This window comes from Salvelinus fontinalis, chromosome 40, assembly GCF_029448725.1.
Source record: "Salvelinus fontinalis isolate EN_2023a chromosome 40, ASM2944872v1, whole genome shotgun sequence".
Classification (NCBI taxonomy): domain Eukaryota; kingdom Metazoa; phylum Chordata; class Actinopteri; order Salmoniformes; family Salmonidae; genus Salvelinus; species Salvelinus fontinalis.
In genome coordinates, this window is record NC_074704.1 from 4,497,261 (window position 1) to 4,514,864 (window position 17,604).

The window sequence follows — 17,604 nt, forward strand, 5'->3', positions numbered from 1 at the left end:
GAGTACTTTTATACACATAAATTAGATAGTTATGATTAACTAGTGAAGAGACAATGTATATTCAAATAAAACAGTCCAATGGTGCAGTTAGTTAACAAGCTACTAGCTAGCTAGTTAGCTAATACGAACTATGCATGGCTGTAACACAATCAAAACAAGTAATCCAGAATATAGCACTTGCATACATATTTATAACTAAAGGAACATTTCACTTTATATCTAGTCAGATATATTATCTAGCTAAGTGTCGTGTCTTTGGCTATGCCGGATTAAGTGATATGCTAAGTGACATGCTATTCTATAAAATCCTTTCTCTGTAATTAATATCACCTGATTGAGCTAATCATGTAAATGTAATGAACTAGAAAGTCGGGGCACCACGAAATAATATTTATAGAGCAGTTATCTTCCGAATAAACTCTTAAAGTCCTAGTAATATTTTACATCAATAGCCGTCAATATTAATCGTCACCTAATTTCAGTCTCATCTGAAAGTTGTAAATTCTTGGTTATCTTCACTAACCCTGGCTAACAAGTTTAATCAGCAATACAAAATTGGGTTTAATTATTTATTTACTAAATAGCTAACTAATCACACTGAATTACATATACACAGAATGAATCATACCTTGATTACAAATGATGTCATAAAGGAAAATGTCTCTAGCGGGCGGAACAGATATGACATCTGGTTACACAAAGAAAAGACAATGCCACCAGCCATACTGCTCGTTCTGTGCGTGATTTCCTGCAAGACAGGAATGTCAGTGTTCTGCCATGGCCACACATGATTGCATTTCTGTTAATCACATGTCTGTGGAACGTGTTCAGTTTATGTCTCAGTTGTTGAATCTTGTTATGTTCATAAGAAAACATTTACACATGTTAAGCTTGCTGAAAATAAACGCAGCTGACAGTGAGAGGACGTTTCAGAGAGGACAGTGAGTTTTGCTGCTACGGCACTGGATTGGTTGTTTTTGCAATATGTTTAAATCAAATCATGTTTTATTTATACAGCACATTTCAGACATGGATGTAATGACTTCACAGGAAAAGACTAATAAAAAACACAAACATTATAAAACCTGAAAGACTAATGAGCATTCTAAGAAAATGGCATTGAATAAAATACTAAGACCAGACAGGACTGACATCCTGTCAGGTTGAAATTTATGAACATTTGAACATCTTGGCCATGTTCTGGTTATAATCTCCACCCGGCACAGCCAGAAGAGGACTGGCCAACCCTCATAGCCTGGTTCCTCTCTAGGTTACTTCCTAGGTTTTGGCCTTTCTAGGGGAGTTTTTCCTAGCCACCGTGCTTCTACACCTGCATTGCTTGCTGTTTGGGGTTTTAGGCTGGGTTTCTGTACAGCACTTTGAGATATCAGCTGATGTAAGAAGGGCGATATAAATAAATTTGATTTGAGTAAGAATAAGATGCGATAGATATCCAGTCCAAAATATAAGCTTCTTATACATCGTTGTTTGTAAATAATATAATTGCACCGAGAAATAGTCAGCCGGTTGCATAAATAATTGTGATTACTACATGTTACATTACATTGAAATATTATGAAAATATCAAAACCGAATGTACACCCCTTTGTTAATATGTATTGGCAATACTTCACTTAATGGTGAGGCATGGAATAATTAAACATGTATCTTTTGTCAGGCTGAATGTTTGAAATATGAGGTGATTTGAGACATGCTTCTTCAGTAGTGGAATAAAGACAATTAGCATTTGAATGTTGTAAAGAAATACCGTGTGTGTAAATATTGGGAGTGACGTATGATTGTTAATAAAACTGTTCATAGACCGATTTTGTAAACTGCGTCCAGTTTTATAGGCTGCAAGTAGGTTGAAATTAAGTTGTTTTAAGATGTTTGAAACAACGACTTGAAATATAGGTATTTTCAACGTTCAACCAAAACCGAACGTAGTCTTGACGTCGTTATATAGTCTTTTCAAAGACACGAAAAAAAAACGTATTTTCAACGACCTAAAAAATAAATTAAAAAACCCCGGCATTTTCAATTTTCACTCTCAACCAAAACTGAATGTTGGACGTCGGACATAGTCATCTTTTCAATAACATTTTGAGGGCTAGCCCAATGTCAAAACAGTTTTAATGGGTCCAAATCAATAACATTTTGTGGGCTAGCCCAATGTCAAAACAGTTTTAATGGGTCCAAATCAATAACATTTTGTGGGCTAGCCCAATGTCAAAACAGTTTTAATGGGTCCAAATCAATAACCAATACGCAGAAACAGTTTGTGATATTGAAAACCTAAACATAAAATGTACTATCTACACAAACACCTGAAACAATAATCATATAAAAAAAAATTACGAGCACCTTATAAACTGCACAAGCAGTTTGGGGCAGCAGGTAGCCTATTGGTTAGAGTGTAGGGGCGGCAGGTAGCCTATTGGTTAGAGTGTAGGGGCGGCAGTTAGCCTATTGGTTAGAGTGTAGGGGCGGCAGGTAGCCTATTGGTTAGAGTGTAGGGGCGGCAGGTAGCCTATTGGTTAGAGCGCTGGACTAGTAACCGAAAGGTTGCAAGATTGAATCCCTGAGCTGAAAAGTAAAAATCAGTTAACCCACTGTTCCTAGGGCAGTTAACCCACTGTTCCTAGGGCAGTTAACTCACTGTTCCTAGGGCAGTTAACTCACTGTTCCTAGGGCAGTTAACTCACTGTTCCTAGGGCAGTTAACTCACTGTTCCTAGGGCAGTTAACTCACTGTTCCTAGGGCAGTTAACTCACTGTTCCTAGGGCAGTTAACCCATTGTTCCTAGGGCAGTTAACTCACTGTTCCTAGGGCAGTTAACTCACTGTTCCTAGGGCAGTTAACTCACTGTTCCTAGGGCAGTTAACTCACTGTTCCTAGGGCAGTTAACTCACTGTTCCTAGGGCAGTTAACTCACTGTTCCTAGGGCAGTTAACCCATTGTTCCTAGGGCAGTTAACCCACTGTTCCTAGGCCGTCATGGAAAATAAACATTGGTTCTTAACTGACCTGCCTAGTTAAATAAATGTTAAATAAATAAATAAACAAAATAAAAAACAAGCATCTAAAACACTTGTTTTGACAACTGGCAATAAATCACTGATATCTATTAGGGGGGAAATCAGGTTGTATGTGCTGTTGAAACTAAAAAAAAACATGAAATGGGAGATATATTTTACCTCACTGGTTAGAGGACAACCTGCAGAAGACAGTCAGCTACATTCTGGAGTGATGCATTTAAATTTCGCCGTCCCCAGAACGAAGAGAAACACAACACATATTTAGCATCACTCACATCAACATCACGTTGAAATCAATTGCACAAGAAGGGGGAGATGACGTTGCACAGCCTGATAAAACTAACAGCTCAAAAAACACACGGAATCTGGGAATAATGTGTACATCACCGGTTAGAGGTCAATTTGTAGAAAACAGACACATTTTGAAGTGTTGCATTTTGATTCAAGTGGGTCGCCAATGCAGTAAGTGTAAAGCAACACTTTTTCTTGTTAATCACAAATAGTACTTTCATTTCAGAGCCTGGATTTTTCCCCTGATGAGGCTAATATCCATATCATACTGAAATCAATAGAACAGGGGACAAAATTTGTTTAGGGTTCTACATTGTGACATCATTTAAATACTCCTACTACAATGTTAAAACATTCTACATTGTGACATCATTAAAATACTCCTACTACAATGTTAAAACATTCTACATTGTGACATCATTCAAATACTCCTACTACAATGTTAAAAACATTCTACATTGTGACATCATTAAAATACTCCTACTACAATGTTAAAAACATTCTACAATGTGACATTATTTAATTGAAATCAATAAACAACTCCTTCATCTATGTATTTTCTGATGTTTGATCAGAGATATTTTACCAGAGTATCTCTTCTCACATTGATCACAAATATGAGGTTTCTCTCTTGTGTGTATTCTCTGGTGTATAGTTAGATAGCTAGATGTTGTAAAACTCTTCCCACATTAATCACAGCTAAAGGATTTTTCTCCTGTGTGTTTTCTCAGATGTACCATCAGGCAGCTTGAGCGAATAAAACTCTTCCCACATTGCTTACAGCGATGAGGCCTCTCTCCTGTGTGTGTTCTCTGGTGTGATAGTAATGTATATAATTTTGAAAAGATCTTTCCACAGTCAGAGCAGCTATAAGGTTTCTCTCCAGTGTGAATTCTCTGGTGTGATTGTAATGTATATAATTTTGAGAAGGACTTCCCACAGTCAGAGCAGCAGTGAGGTTTCTCTCCAGTGTGTATTCTCAGGTGTGCTATCAGGTTGCTTGATTGAGCAAAACTCTTCTCACATTGATTACAGCTATAAGGCTTCTCTCCTGTGTGTGTTCTCTGGTGTGATTTAAAATTTCCTGAGATAGAAAAACTCTTTCCACAGTCAGAGCAGTGGTAAGCTTTCTCTCCTGTGTGTATTCTCTGGTGTATAGTCAGATGGCTAGATGAAACAAAACTCTTCCCACATTGATCACAGCTGTAAGATTTCTCTCCTGTGTGTGTTCTCTGGTGTATTGTCAGACGGCTAGATGAAACAAAACTTTTCCCACATTGATTACAGCTATAAGGTTTCTCTCCTGTGTGTATTCTCTGGTGTACAGTCAGACAGCTAGAAGTAACAAAACTCTTTTTACATTGACCACAGCTATAAGGTTTCTCTCCTGTGTGTGTTCTCTGGTGTATAGTCAGACAGCCAGATGTAACAAAACTTTTCCCACATTGATCACAGCTGAAAGGTTTCTCTCCAGTGTGAATTCTCTGGTGTGATTGTAATGTATATAATCTTGAAAAGGTCTTCCCACAGTCAGAGCAGTGGTGAGATTTCTTCCCTGTGGGTTTCCGCTGGTGTTTCTTGAGGTGTTCTGATCTGGAGAGACTCTTCTCTGCCTCCTCAGCTTCATGATGTTGTTGAGGCTCCCCAGAGGATGCACGATGATCACGTCTCTCTCCTGTGTGAACGACAAAGTCAGACAGATGGTTAAAGGCCCACAACAGCAGAAATCAACTGTTTATTTTAGCTGAAAGGTGATGCCCATGTTGTAGTGCAACAATTTACGTCTGTAATGAATGTTTAAATGCTTTTATGAACTTATTTGACAATTGTCTAAAGACAAATCTTCCCGATTCCAGCCTTGCTGAAGCACCCCCAGATCATCACCGATCCTCCACCAACTTTCAGTGTGTACGAGACACAGCTTGTAGGCCTCTCCAGGTCTTGCAGCCACTGAAATTTGGTGGAGAATCGGTGATGATCTGGGGGTGGAATCGTGCAGATTTGTCTTTGTGAAGGACACATGAATCAAGCCACGTACTAGGAAAACTTGCTTCCTTCTGCTCTGACAATGTTCCCCAACTCTGAGGATTGGATATTTCAGCAGGACAATGTTCCCCAACTCTGAGGATTGGTTATTCCAGCAGGACAATGCTCCATGCCACACAGCCAGGTCAATCAATGTGTGGATAGAGGACCACCAGATCAAGACCCTGTCATGACCAGCCCAATCTCCTGACCTGAACCCCATTGAAACCTCTAATATGATCCCTCTCACCAACACGTACAGTACCACAAAAGTACCACTTGTCAGTTGATTATGGACTAACAGTCTAAAGGACACAACACATGTTATTCTGGTTAAACAGTGAGAGACTAGTTGATTATGGACTGACAGTCTAAAGGGCACAACTCATGTTATTCTGGTTAAACAGAGAGAGACTAGTTGATTATGGACTGACAGTCTAACAGTCTGAAGGACACAACTCATGTTATTCTGGTTAAACAGAGAGAGACTAGTTGATTATGGACTATCAGTCTAAAGGGCACAACTCATGTTATTCTGGTTAAACAGTGAGAGACTAGTTGATTATGGACTAACAGTCTAACAGTCTAAAGGGCACAACTCATGTTATTCTGGTTAAACAGTGAGAGACTAGTTGATTATGGACTAACAGTCTAAAGGGCACAACTCATGTTATTCTGGTTAAACAGAGAGAGACTAGTTGATTATGGACTAACAGTCTAAAGGGCACAACTCATGTTATTCTGGTTAAACAGAGAGAGACTAGTTGATTATGGACTAACAGTCTAACAGTCTGAATGGCACAACTCATGTTATTCTGGTTAAACAGTGAGAGACTATTTGATTATGGACTAACAGTCTAAAGGGCACAACTCATGTTATTCTGGTTAAACAGAGAGAGACTAGTTGATTATGGACTATCAGTCTAAAGGGCACAACTCATGTTATTCTGGTTAAACAGTGAGAGACTAGTTGATTATGGACTGACAGTCTAACAGTCTGAAGGGCACAACTCATGTTATTCTGGTTAAACAGTGAGAGACTAGTTGATTATGGACTAACAGTCTAAAGGGCACAACTCATGTTATTCTGGTTAAACAGTGGGAGACTAGTTGAGTTTCATATTGGGGCTAAATGGCTAATGTAATGATGCATTAAGCCATGTATATAATAATATATATATATAGTACCAGTAAACATTTGGACACACCTACTCATTTAAGGGCTTTTCTTTATTTTTACTATTCTCTACATTGTAGAATAATAGTTATGATATCAAAACTATGAAATAACACATATGGAATCATGTAGTAACCAAAAAAAGTGTTAAACAAATAAAAATTTATTTTTTAGATTTTCGATTCTTCAAAGTAGCCACCCTTTGCCTTCATGACAGCTTTGCACACTCTTGGCATTCTCTCAACCAGCTTCACCTGGAATGCTCTTCCAACAGTTTTGAAAGAGTTCATATATGCTGAGCACTTGTTGCCTGCTTTTCCTTCACTCTGCAGTCCAGCTCATCCCAAACCATCTCAACTGGGTTGAGGTCGGGTGATTGTGGAGGTCAGGTCATCTGATGCAGCACTCCATCAACTCTCCTTCTTGGTCAAATAGCCCTTACACAGCCAAGAGGTGTGTTGGGTCATTGTTCTGTTGAAAAACAAATGATAGTCCCACTAAGCACAAACCAGATGGGATGGCGTATCACTTCAGAATGCTGTGCAATTTCTGAAGCTGGTAACTCTAATGAACTTATCCTCTGCAGCAGAGGTAACTCTGGTCTTCCTTTCCTGTGGCGGTCCTCATGAGAGACAGTTTCATCATAGCGCATGATGGAATGTCTCTTTGCTTATTTGAGCTGTTCTTGCCATATTGACTTGGCCTTTCACCAAATAGGGGTATCTTCTGTATACCACCCCTACCTTGTCACAACACAACTGATTGGCTCAAACACATTAAGAAGGAAATAAATTCCACAAATTAGCTGGTTGAGAGAATGCCAAGAGTGCGCAAAGCTGTCATCAAGGCAAAGGGTGGCAACTTTGAAGAATCTCAGATATATTTTGATTTGTTTAACACTTTTTTGGTTACTACATGATTCCATTTGTGTTATTTCATAGTTTTGATGTCTTCACTATTATTCAACATGGAGAAAATAGTAAAAAAATAAAGAAAAACCCTGAACTGAGTAGGTGTGTCCAAACTTTTGACTGGTACTGTATATGTAGATTGCTTTGCTCTTGGACACCCAGAAGCCTGACAAGACTCATCTGGTACCAGTTTAATAAATTAATGGACGTCTACAGTATTTAGAAGTTGTTTGGTGCCTAAAAAACAGGTTTAATATGTAAAATAAAATAGTTTGGTTTTTAGTTTTTTGGTTATTCATTGTTAAGCCTACAACATGTTTACATTTTCGGTCTGGTAGACATTAGTCTTATGGTGTGTATATATATATATATATATATATATATATATATATATATATATATATATATATATATATATATATATATATTCAGTTGAAGTCGGAAGTTTACAGACACCTTAGCCAAATACATTTAAACTCAGTTTTTCACATTTCCTGACATTTAATCCTAGTAAAAATTCCCTGTTTTAGGTCAGTTAGGATCACCACTTTATTTTAAGAATGTGAAATGTCAGAATAATAGTAGAGAGAATGATTTATTTCAGCTTTTATTTATTTTATCACATTCCCAGTGGGTCATTAGTTTACATACACTCAATTAGAATTTGGTAGCATTGCCTTTAAATTGTTTAACTCAGGTCAAACATTTCATATAGCCTTTCACAAGCTTCCCACAATAGGTTGGGTAAATTTTGGCCCATTCCTCCTGACAGAGCTGGTGTAACTGAGTCAGGTTTGTAGGCCTCCTTGCTCGCACACGCTTTGTCAGTTCTGCCCACAAATTTTCTATGGAATTGAGGTCACGGCTTTGCGATGGCCACTCCAATACCTTGCCTTTGTTGTCCTTAAGCCATTTTGCCACAACTTTGGAAGTATGCTTGGGGTCATTGTCCATTTGGAAGACCCATTTGCGACCAAGCTTTAACTTCCTGACTGATGTCTTCAGATGTTGCTTCAATATATCCACATCATTTACCTACCTCATGATGCCATCTATTTTGTGAAGTGCACCAGTCCCTCCTGCAGTAAAGCACCCCCACAACATGATGCTGCCACCCCCGTGCCTCACGGTTGGGATGGTGTTCTTCGGCTTGCAAGCCTCCCCCTTTCTCCTCCAAACATAACGATGGTCCGTTCTATTTTGTTTCATCAGACCAGAGGACATTTCTCCAAAAAGTTCAATATTTGTCCCCATGTGCAGTTGCAAACCGTAGTCTGGCTTTTTTATGGTGGTTTTGGAGCAGTGGCTTCTTCCTTGCTGAGCGGCCTTTCAGCTTATGTTGATATAAGACTTGTTTTTAGTGTGGATATAGATACTTTTGTACCTGTTTCCTCCAGCATCTTCACAAGGTCCTTTGCTGTTGTTCTGGGATTGATTTGAACTTTTCGCACCAAAGTACGTTCATCTCTAGGAGACAGAACGCGTCTCCTTCCTGAGCGGTATGACGGCTGCGTGGTCCCATGGTGTTTATACTTGCGTACTATTGTTTGTACTGATGAACGTGGTACCTTCAGTCGTTTGGAAATTGCTCCCAAGGATGAACCAGACTTGTGGAGGTCTCCAATTATTATTTTCTGAGGTCTTGGCTGATTTCTTTTGATTTTCCCATGATGTCAAGCAAAGAGGCACTGAGTTTGAAGGTAGGCCTTGAAATACATCCACAGGTACACCTCCAATTGACTCAAATGATGTCAATTAGCCTATCAGAAGCTTCTAAAGCATGACATAATTTTCTGGAATTTTCCAAGCTGTTTAAAGGCACAGTCGACTTAGTGCATGTAAACTTCTGGCCCACTGGAATTGTGATACAGTGAATTATAAGTGAAATAATCTGTCTGTAAACAATTGTTGGAAAAATGTATTGTGTCATGCACAAAGTAGAAGTAGACTTGCCAAAACTATAGTTTGTTCACAAGAAATTTGTGGAGTGGTTGTAAAAACGAGTTTTAATGATTCTAACCCAAGTGTGTGTAAACTTCCGACTTCAACTGTATATATGATACAGCACACTGGCTGGTTTGTGTGTGGATCTGGGAAGAGGGGTGTGTCTGTGGCAATCCACTGATGTTTGGCGTGTAGCACTTTGGCAGTGCTTGCTGGGACTTGTAGTGCAGTCCATCGCGGGCGGTATGCAAGCGGGCCAAACTGAATTAACCAAAATAATTGCATGGGCCGGATAGACATGTCACAGGCCGGAATGGGCCTGCGGACCTTGTGTTTGACACGTGCTCTAGATAGTCTGTTTCCCCAGTCATCTGTGATAATAATTCACAGACAGTGATGATGTCATCTGTAATAATAATTCACAGAGAGTGATGATGTCATCTGTAATAATAATAATTCACAGAGAGTGATGATGTCATCTGTAATAATAATTCACAGACAGTGATGATGTCATCTCACGGGGACTTACAGTTTGTTGCCATCTTGCTGCAAGTCTCTTTCAGGACATCCACCTCTCCCTGGGAGAACTGACAACTGTTCTTAAGGTCTTGGACCTCTCTGGTCAGATCGTCCCTTCTTTTGTTAGTTGAGTCCACCAGTATTTGGACGAGGCTCTTTAAGCTATTTTCCTGTTGCTGTAACGATTGCTTGTAGACATATTTTTGTTGATGTAAAAGATCACGTACCTAGTTAAATAGGTTATAGTTATAGTCATAGTTAGACACTGTTCTCTCCATTACAACAACCCGTCTTTAACTTTGGGCGGCATCATAGATGCAACGTAGGCTAACGCTGGTACTCCACACAATTCCAGCCAGCACAGCTCGTAAAGTCGATGGAAACCGCAACAAACAAAAGGAATTTAAATATCCACAAACACATGATTAACTGCTCGTAAAGTCGATGGAAACCGCAACAAACAAAAGGAATTTAAATATCCACAAGCACAGTACTGAGGCTAACCCGCGTTACGGGATCCAAATTAAACAGACTAGTAAACAAAAATGTTTAAAAGGAAAAACTTTTCCAGAAAGTTTCAAAACTTTCCAAACGACTAACACCCGTCCCACAGACAGTTGGCCAATTGAGTTCACGTTGTCATGCTGCGTCACGTGGTTGCTAAGCTAATAGTCACAAAATCCCTTTCAAAAACCAGTCAAGAAAATCTGCCTATTTTCCTCGATAGTACATAATGTCACAATTTCAAAGCTTTACTATATTACAGAGGAGTTCATTATCACACATCTCTGACAATATGTTGTGCTTCTTGTTCACGTAGGCTAATTCATGCTATTGGTATTTAGAATGTTATTTAGAACGTTATCTAGAATGTTATCTAGAATGCTATTTAGAATGTTATCTAGAATGCTATCTAGAATGCTATCTAGAATGCTATTTAGAACGTTATCTAGAATGTTATCTAGAATGCTATTTAGAATGTTATCTAGAATGCTATCTAGAATGTTATCTAGAATGCTATCTAGAATGCTATTTAGAATGTTATCTAGAATAGTATCTAGAATAGTATCTAGAATGTTATCTAGAATGTTATCTAGAATGTTATCTAGAATGGTATTTAGAATGTTATCTAGAATGGTGCTGCATTGGAAAGCAGACATTTTAAGGGCTACTGACCAATCGTGGTATTTTGTGTATTTTTTTAACGCTGATCATAACTTTTTTGGGGTATATAATGTTTCCACCATCATTTCCTATGAGCAAAGAGAGCTTATAGACATCAGAACAGTTTTCACTAACCTTGATTTGGATGAAGACTTCTACAACAGCCTATCGACCTAACACTCGGGGTCAGCCCTTATAGCCATTGACTCTTGAAGAATATAACTTATAAATGCATCAAATGTTTCAACTCTATTTCACCATCAGAAACCAAACTATAAGCTCGTATAATGCCACTGTTGGTAAATTAACACTGTACAGCCTTGAAATCTGGATAAAACTATCATTTTGACCTTATGGACGGCCAGTCCTTGTATTCATAGTGTAGTGAATTCTGAGGGTTTCCCTGAGCGAGACTCAAACCTGGGTCCAGTGACTGTCAAGCCAACACCTTATAACTGTTATCCCAAGATGTCTGAACTTCTTGACGAGGTCGCTAGGTGTTGGGTTACGGTTGCTACAATAGCTTTCTCTATGAATTTGAGAGTGGTTACATTTCTCCAGCCCCCACCCCTCTAAGGGCAGCCATTTTGTTGCTATTTAAAACCTAGGTTGTCCCTTTTTTTATCAACCAATCTGCAGTTCAAACAATAACAAATCTGTCATTCCACCACTGTTTAGGTAATAAGATGATGGGGCTGGAGAAATGTAACTACTCTCAAATTCATAGACATATGGATGCAAGGACTGACCATCAAAGATATCAACATTATAGTTTTAACCATGTTGAGGCTATACAGTGTTGATTTACATTGTTTCTAAACATTGGAGTAAAAAAAGCTTATTTGGGGTTCTGATGGGGTACAAACAGTTGAACTAAGCTCATGAGCCATGTGTTATATTCTTCAAGAATCAATGGCTAAAAATAAATAATTTAAAAGTCCCAATACGGATGTAGCAATTGCAGATTTCCGCTTTAACACCAAACATCAGTTCAACAACTGCAGAGTTTGTGCCTCTGTTTTTAAGACAGTACTTACTAGTGTTAATCAGGGACCGGTTTCTCAAAACCATCTTACTGCTATGTTCATCATTTGAACCATTGGACGCCTTAAGATGCGTTTGGGAAACCGGGCCCAGATATCCAGTTTCCTCCTCCTCTTCCTCCTCCTTTTTCGATGTGACAGTCATCTCCCCTTCCTCCTCTTTCAATCCAAAAACTCCATCCTCGTCTTTCTCTTCCTCTTCTTTTACTGAAACATCCTTCTCTTTCACTCTGAACGCGTTTTCCTCTATTTTCACTGCAACGTCTTTATCTTCATCTTTCACCGTAACAGCCTCACCCTCTACTTGTTTTTGTATTGTAACATCCTTCTCTTCCTCCTCCTCTTTCACGAGAACTTCTTTCTCCGTCCAGCAGACCCCCTCTCCTTTAGCAGGAGGAGAGTAGCTTGGTGAGCTCATGGTCGGGGATGTTAGATAGCTAGGCTAGTGCTAACTTAAGAAGCCAGCTAGCTAACTAATAACAACGTAAATATGACATCAAATCGGATAACTAACTAGACGACAGAAGTGGGTTTAAAACACAGTGGCTCTACGGAAGCATCTAAAGCTTTGTTGGTTCGTCTATTTTGTCTAGCAAGCTACGGAGGTGGCTGACTGTCTGTTGATGCTGTTGAAAGAAGCGTTCCGTCCACTAGATTATACGTCACAGTAGCAGCATAACCTTAAAGTCTCAGACCGCCATCTGCTGATTGGAGTAGGTAACGCAGTTGAGTAAAATTAATATTTAATTTTCAGACAAAAAGTTAAAGGGTAGGAATCATGAGTTTTTAACCACCAATGAAACAACACAGTGTGGTTAAATACTTAGTAACTTAGTTGTAGTCACGATATGGCTACCTATGAGTACAAACAGTTGTGTTTTTGCGTTATTACAAATTTATTAACTCATTTCCGGATATCTTCTAAACCGCCCACAATACACTATTTCTCAACGTCATATTGATTTACTCTGTGCTACCGAGGTCGTATGCTATATTCACAAATGTAAATTTACAAACAAAACACCACATTTTCTTACCTTACGAAAAGAAAATGAACTGTATTTTAAGACAATTAAATAATCTACTAACAAAAAAGCTGTTAGAATTATAAATGTATGTATGTCCCTTAAGGTCCTTGTGTAATGTTATATTGTACCCCCTAGCCCAATTGTTCTTTGCATATGATTTATATATACTTGTGTTCCCACATGTACTTCCTGTATTGATTTGTTGTTAATTAATAATAATAAAATAAGAGATTGTATATAACCCGCCCACAATGCACTAGCGTCAGCCACACCCAGAGGTGTAAAGTAGTTAAGTAAAAATACTTTAAAGTACTACTTAAGTTGTTTTTCTGTACTTTACTTTAATATTTATGTTTTTGACAACTTTTACGGCACTACATTTCTAAGGATAATTATGTACTTTTTACTCCATAAATTTTCCCTGACACCCAAAAGTACTCGTTACATTTTGATTGCTTAACAGGATAGAAAAATGGTCCAATTCACGCACATCAAGAGAACATCCCTGGTTTGCTTAATAGAAGGAATTTGAAATTATTTTTACTTTTGATGCTTAAGTATATTTAAAACCAAGTACTTTCAGACTTTTCCTCAAGTAGTATTTTACTTGGTGACTTTCACTTTAAATTTTCTAATAAGGTATCTTTACTTTTACTCAAAATATTTCTACAACTAACCCAAGATAGACCAGAGCCTGTCGTTTCCAACGGGACAAGGACATCCCTGCCGGCTAAACCCTCCCCTAACCCGGACGACGCTGGGCCAATTGTGTGTCGCCCCATGGGTCTCCTGGTCGCGGCCGGCTGTGACAGAGCCTGGACTCAAACCCAGAATTTCTATTGGCACAGCTAGCACTGTGATGCAGTGCCTTAGACCACTCGGGAGAAAGGTTAGAATTATTTATGGTAAGGTTTAGTAACTGAAAGTAATCAGACTACATTACAGAGTTTCGGGAATCCAACAGTGACGTTACTGATGACACGTTTAGACAGGTAACTAGTAACTAACAGATTACATTTAGAAAGTAACCTACCCAACCCTGGATACAGTATATAGGTCTCTCCATGGGTGGGAGATGGACATTTAAGATGGTTAACACAATTTATATTACTGACTTGTTGACTGATTGATCCATTCATCGTTCCATCTCTCCTCAGCCTTCCTCTCCTCTGAAGACCCAGTGAGGGTGGAGCTCAGTCAGAGAGCTGTTGAGGGACTGATTAGGAAGAACACTTCTACAGCCAGAGAGGTGAGAGGTCACACAATTCTCCTGTCTGGTGTCCTGTGTGAACGTAAGTATGCTCCCTCGAATTCTCCCATCTCTCTCTCTCTCTAGGAGGACCTGAGCCCTAGGACCATGCCCCAGGACTACCTGGTCTGATGACTCCTGGCTGTCCCCAGTCCACCCTGTTGTGCTGCTGATCCAGTTTCTGCTGTTCTGCCTGCAGCCATAGAACCCTGACCTTTCGTTTCAGTAGTTGAATCCTTTGATGTATTATTTCAAAAAAATTCATTTTCAACAAAAATGCACTGGGTTGGTTGAAAAGTGATACTAAACTATTTTCATATTAAGATGGACCAAGATATATGTTGCTTTTGCACATATTTGTGCATTGATTTTGTAGTAGTCTGATTGGTCAGTCATAGGGTTAATTTGTTTTACAATATGTTGAAATTAAATCAAGCTTTATTTAAATGTTATATGAAATGTAAATATGATGAAATAACAAAACCAAATGTACAATCATTTAGTTAATATGTATTAGCAATATTCTATTAATGAATTAATTATGAGAAAAAATTATCTTTTGTCAGGCTGAATGTTTGAAATATGAGGTGATTTGAGTCATGCTTCTTCAGTAGTGGAATAAAGACAATTAGCACTTGAATGTAGTCAATAAATACTGGAGTGATGTAGGATTGTTAATAAAATTGATTATAGACTAATGTATTATACTGCGTCCATGTGTTTAGGCTGCAAGTACCTTGAAATTAAGTTGTTTTCAAGTCATTGAAACAACGACCTGAAAATATATTTTTAAAACCGAACATATATTGAACGTCGGGCATTGTCTCTTTTCAACAACATTCTGCTAGGTGGGATAGCCCCAATGTCAAAACACAGTTTTAACGTGTCCAAATCAAAAACCAATATGCAGAAACAGTTTGTGATATATTGAAAACCTAAACATAACATGTGCAAAATACACAAACATCTGCCACTATAGCAATTATATTACTTGTATTTCATTTTTATAAACGAGCATCTTATAAATTGCACAAGCACCAAAAACCCTGTTGTTTTGACAACTGGCAATAAATCGATTAGGGGGGAAATCAGGTTGTACGTGCTGTTGAAACTAACACAACTAAAAAAACACATGGAAATGGGAGATATATTTTACCTCACTGGTTAGAGGACAACCTGCAGAAGACAGTCAGCTACATTTGGGAGTGATGCATTTAAATGTAGGGGTCCCCAGAACGAAGAGAAACGTAACACTTATTTGTCATCACTCATTGCACGAGAGGGGAGAGATTAGGTTGTGTAACGGATGTGAAATGGCTAGCTAGTTAGCGGGTACGCGCTAGTAGCATTTCAATCAGTTACGTCACTTGCTCTGAGACATTAAGTAGGGTTGCCCCTTGCTCTGCAAGGGCCTTGGCTTTTGTGGAGCGATGGGTAACGACGCTTCATGGGTGACTGTTGATGTGTGCAGAGGGTCCCTGGTTCGCGCCCGGGTCGGGGCGAGGAGACGGTTTAAAGTTATACTGTTACAGTTGCACGTCCTGTTAAAACAGCTCAAAAACAACACGGAATCTGGGTTTAATGTGTGCAGTCTTGGCCAAACGTTTTGAGAATGAAACAAATATTAATTTCCAAAGTTTGCTGCTTCAGTGTCTTTAAATATTTTTGTCCGATGTTACTATGGAATACTGAAGTATAATTACAAGAATTTCATAAGTGTCAAAGGCTTTTATTGACAATCACATGAATTTGATGCAAAGAGTCAATATTTGCCGTGTTGACCCTTCTTTTTCAAGACCTCTGCAATCCGCCCTGGCATGCTGTCAATTAACTTCTGGGCCACATCCTGACTGATGGCAGCTCATTCTTGCATAATCAATGCTTGGAGTTTGTCAGAATTGGTGGGGTTTTGTTTGTCCACCCGCCTCTTGACGATTGACCACAAGTTCTCAATGTGATTAAGATCTGGGGAGTTTCCTGAAGAAAAATAAATGCACACCTATTTAGGCGAGGTGCTGGCTAGCGGAGTAGAAAACTTGAAAATAAAGGAGAGCCGCACACTCTAGGAGCTCAGATACAAAATGTTTATATCCAACATCGACAGCCAACCTGTCTTCATCAGGGTATAATCACAAACAATGCGGGATGACTCGTTTATATAGTGTCAAAAGACACACAGGTGTCTGTAATCATGGCCAAGTGTGGCCTAATATCATTGGTTAATTCTCAAATATAAAAAATGGCATACAAAGAACAGCATACAAAAAAACTAATGGATAGCATACGTTCATAGATTCATTTTAGACTACACAAGTTTACAAATAATTACAATGGCAAAGTCACAATAATCACAAGAATGGCTTCAGATCAAAGTCTACGTTGAGACCGAAGGGAGCAAGGGTCTTTAAGTTAAAGATCCAGGCAGCCTCTCGTTTTAACAATAAATTATCAAGGTCACCCCCTCTCCTAGGGAGGGTGACATGTTCGATGCCAATACTACGCAGAGACGAAATCGAGTGGTTTGCTTCCAAAAAGTGGGCCGCAACTGGGTAAGTCAAGTTTTTGGACCTAATGGTGCTACGATGCTCTGAGATACGTACTTTTAATTCACGCTTTGTTTTACCCACATCATTTTAACCACAAGGACAAGTTATCAGATAAATAACTGCCTTAGTGGAGCACGTAATAACACCTTTGATTGGGATTGATTTCCCTGTTTGTGGATGTTTGAAGGATCTACATTTATAAGTGCCATTGCATTGAGCACAGCCATTACACTTGTAATTTCCATCCAGTAGGGGGCACAAATAGACGTTGTTCAGTAATATCTTGGGGTGGTAAATCAGAGTGTACCAATTGGTCTCTGAGTTTCCTGGCCATGGACCCAAAATATCAATATTTTGTTCCCCGAGCCACTAGGTTATCACTTTTGCCTTATGGCATGGTGCTCCATCATGCTGGAAAAGGCATTGTTCGTCACCAAACTGTTCCTGGATGGTTGGGAGAAGTTGCTCTCGGAGGATGTGTTGGTACCATTCTTTATTCATGGCTGTGTTCTTAGGCAAAATTGTGAGTGAGCCCACTCCCTTGGCTGAGAAGCAACCCCACACATGAATGGTCTCAGGATGCTTTACTGTTGGCATGGCACAGGACTGATGGTAGCACTCACCTTGTCTTCTCCGGACAAGCTTTTTTCCCGGATGCCCCAAACAATCG

The 17,604-nt window shown here is 39.0% G+C and overlaps 2 protein-coding genes across 2 annotated transcripts in view; one reads left to right on the forward strand and one right to left on the reverse strand.

The window, feature by feature from the left end:
• LOC129839882 (zinc finger protein ZFP2-like) overlaps positions 1-17,604 on the forward strand; it is a 274,220-nt gene that overhangs the window by 160,399 nt on the left and 96,217 nt on the right. The window lies entirely within an intron of this gene.
• On the reverse strand, positions 86-12,784 carry LOC129839900 (zinc finger protein ZFP2-like). Its single transcript, XM_055907607.1, has 2 exons — positions 12,106-12,784; positions 86-5,003 (listed from the first exon to the last, which is right to left on the reverse strand). The coding sequence occupies exons 1-2, from the start codon at positions 12,527-12,529 to the stop codon at positions 4,018-4,020; spliced, it is 1,410 nt and encodes a 469-aa protein (XP_055763582.1). The 5' UTR covers positions 12,530-12,784; the 3' UTR covers positions 86-4,017.

Excerpts from the sequence above, each read along its gene's own strand:
- LOC129839900 (XM_055907607.1), bottom strand. The coding sequence starts at position 12,529 with ATGAGCTCACCAAGCTACTCTCCTCCTGCTAAAGGAGAGGGGGTCTGC. Across the intron at positions 5,004-12,105 it reads CCGGTCCCTGATTAACACTA|GAGAGAGACGTGATCATCGT; the intron begins GTAAGTACTGTC and ends TCGTTCACACAG.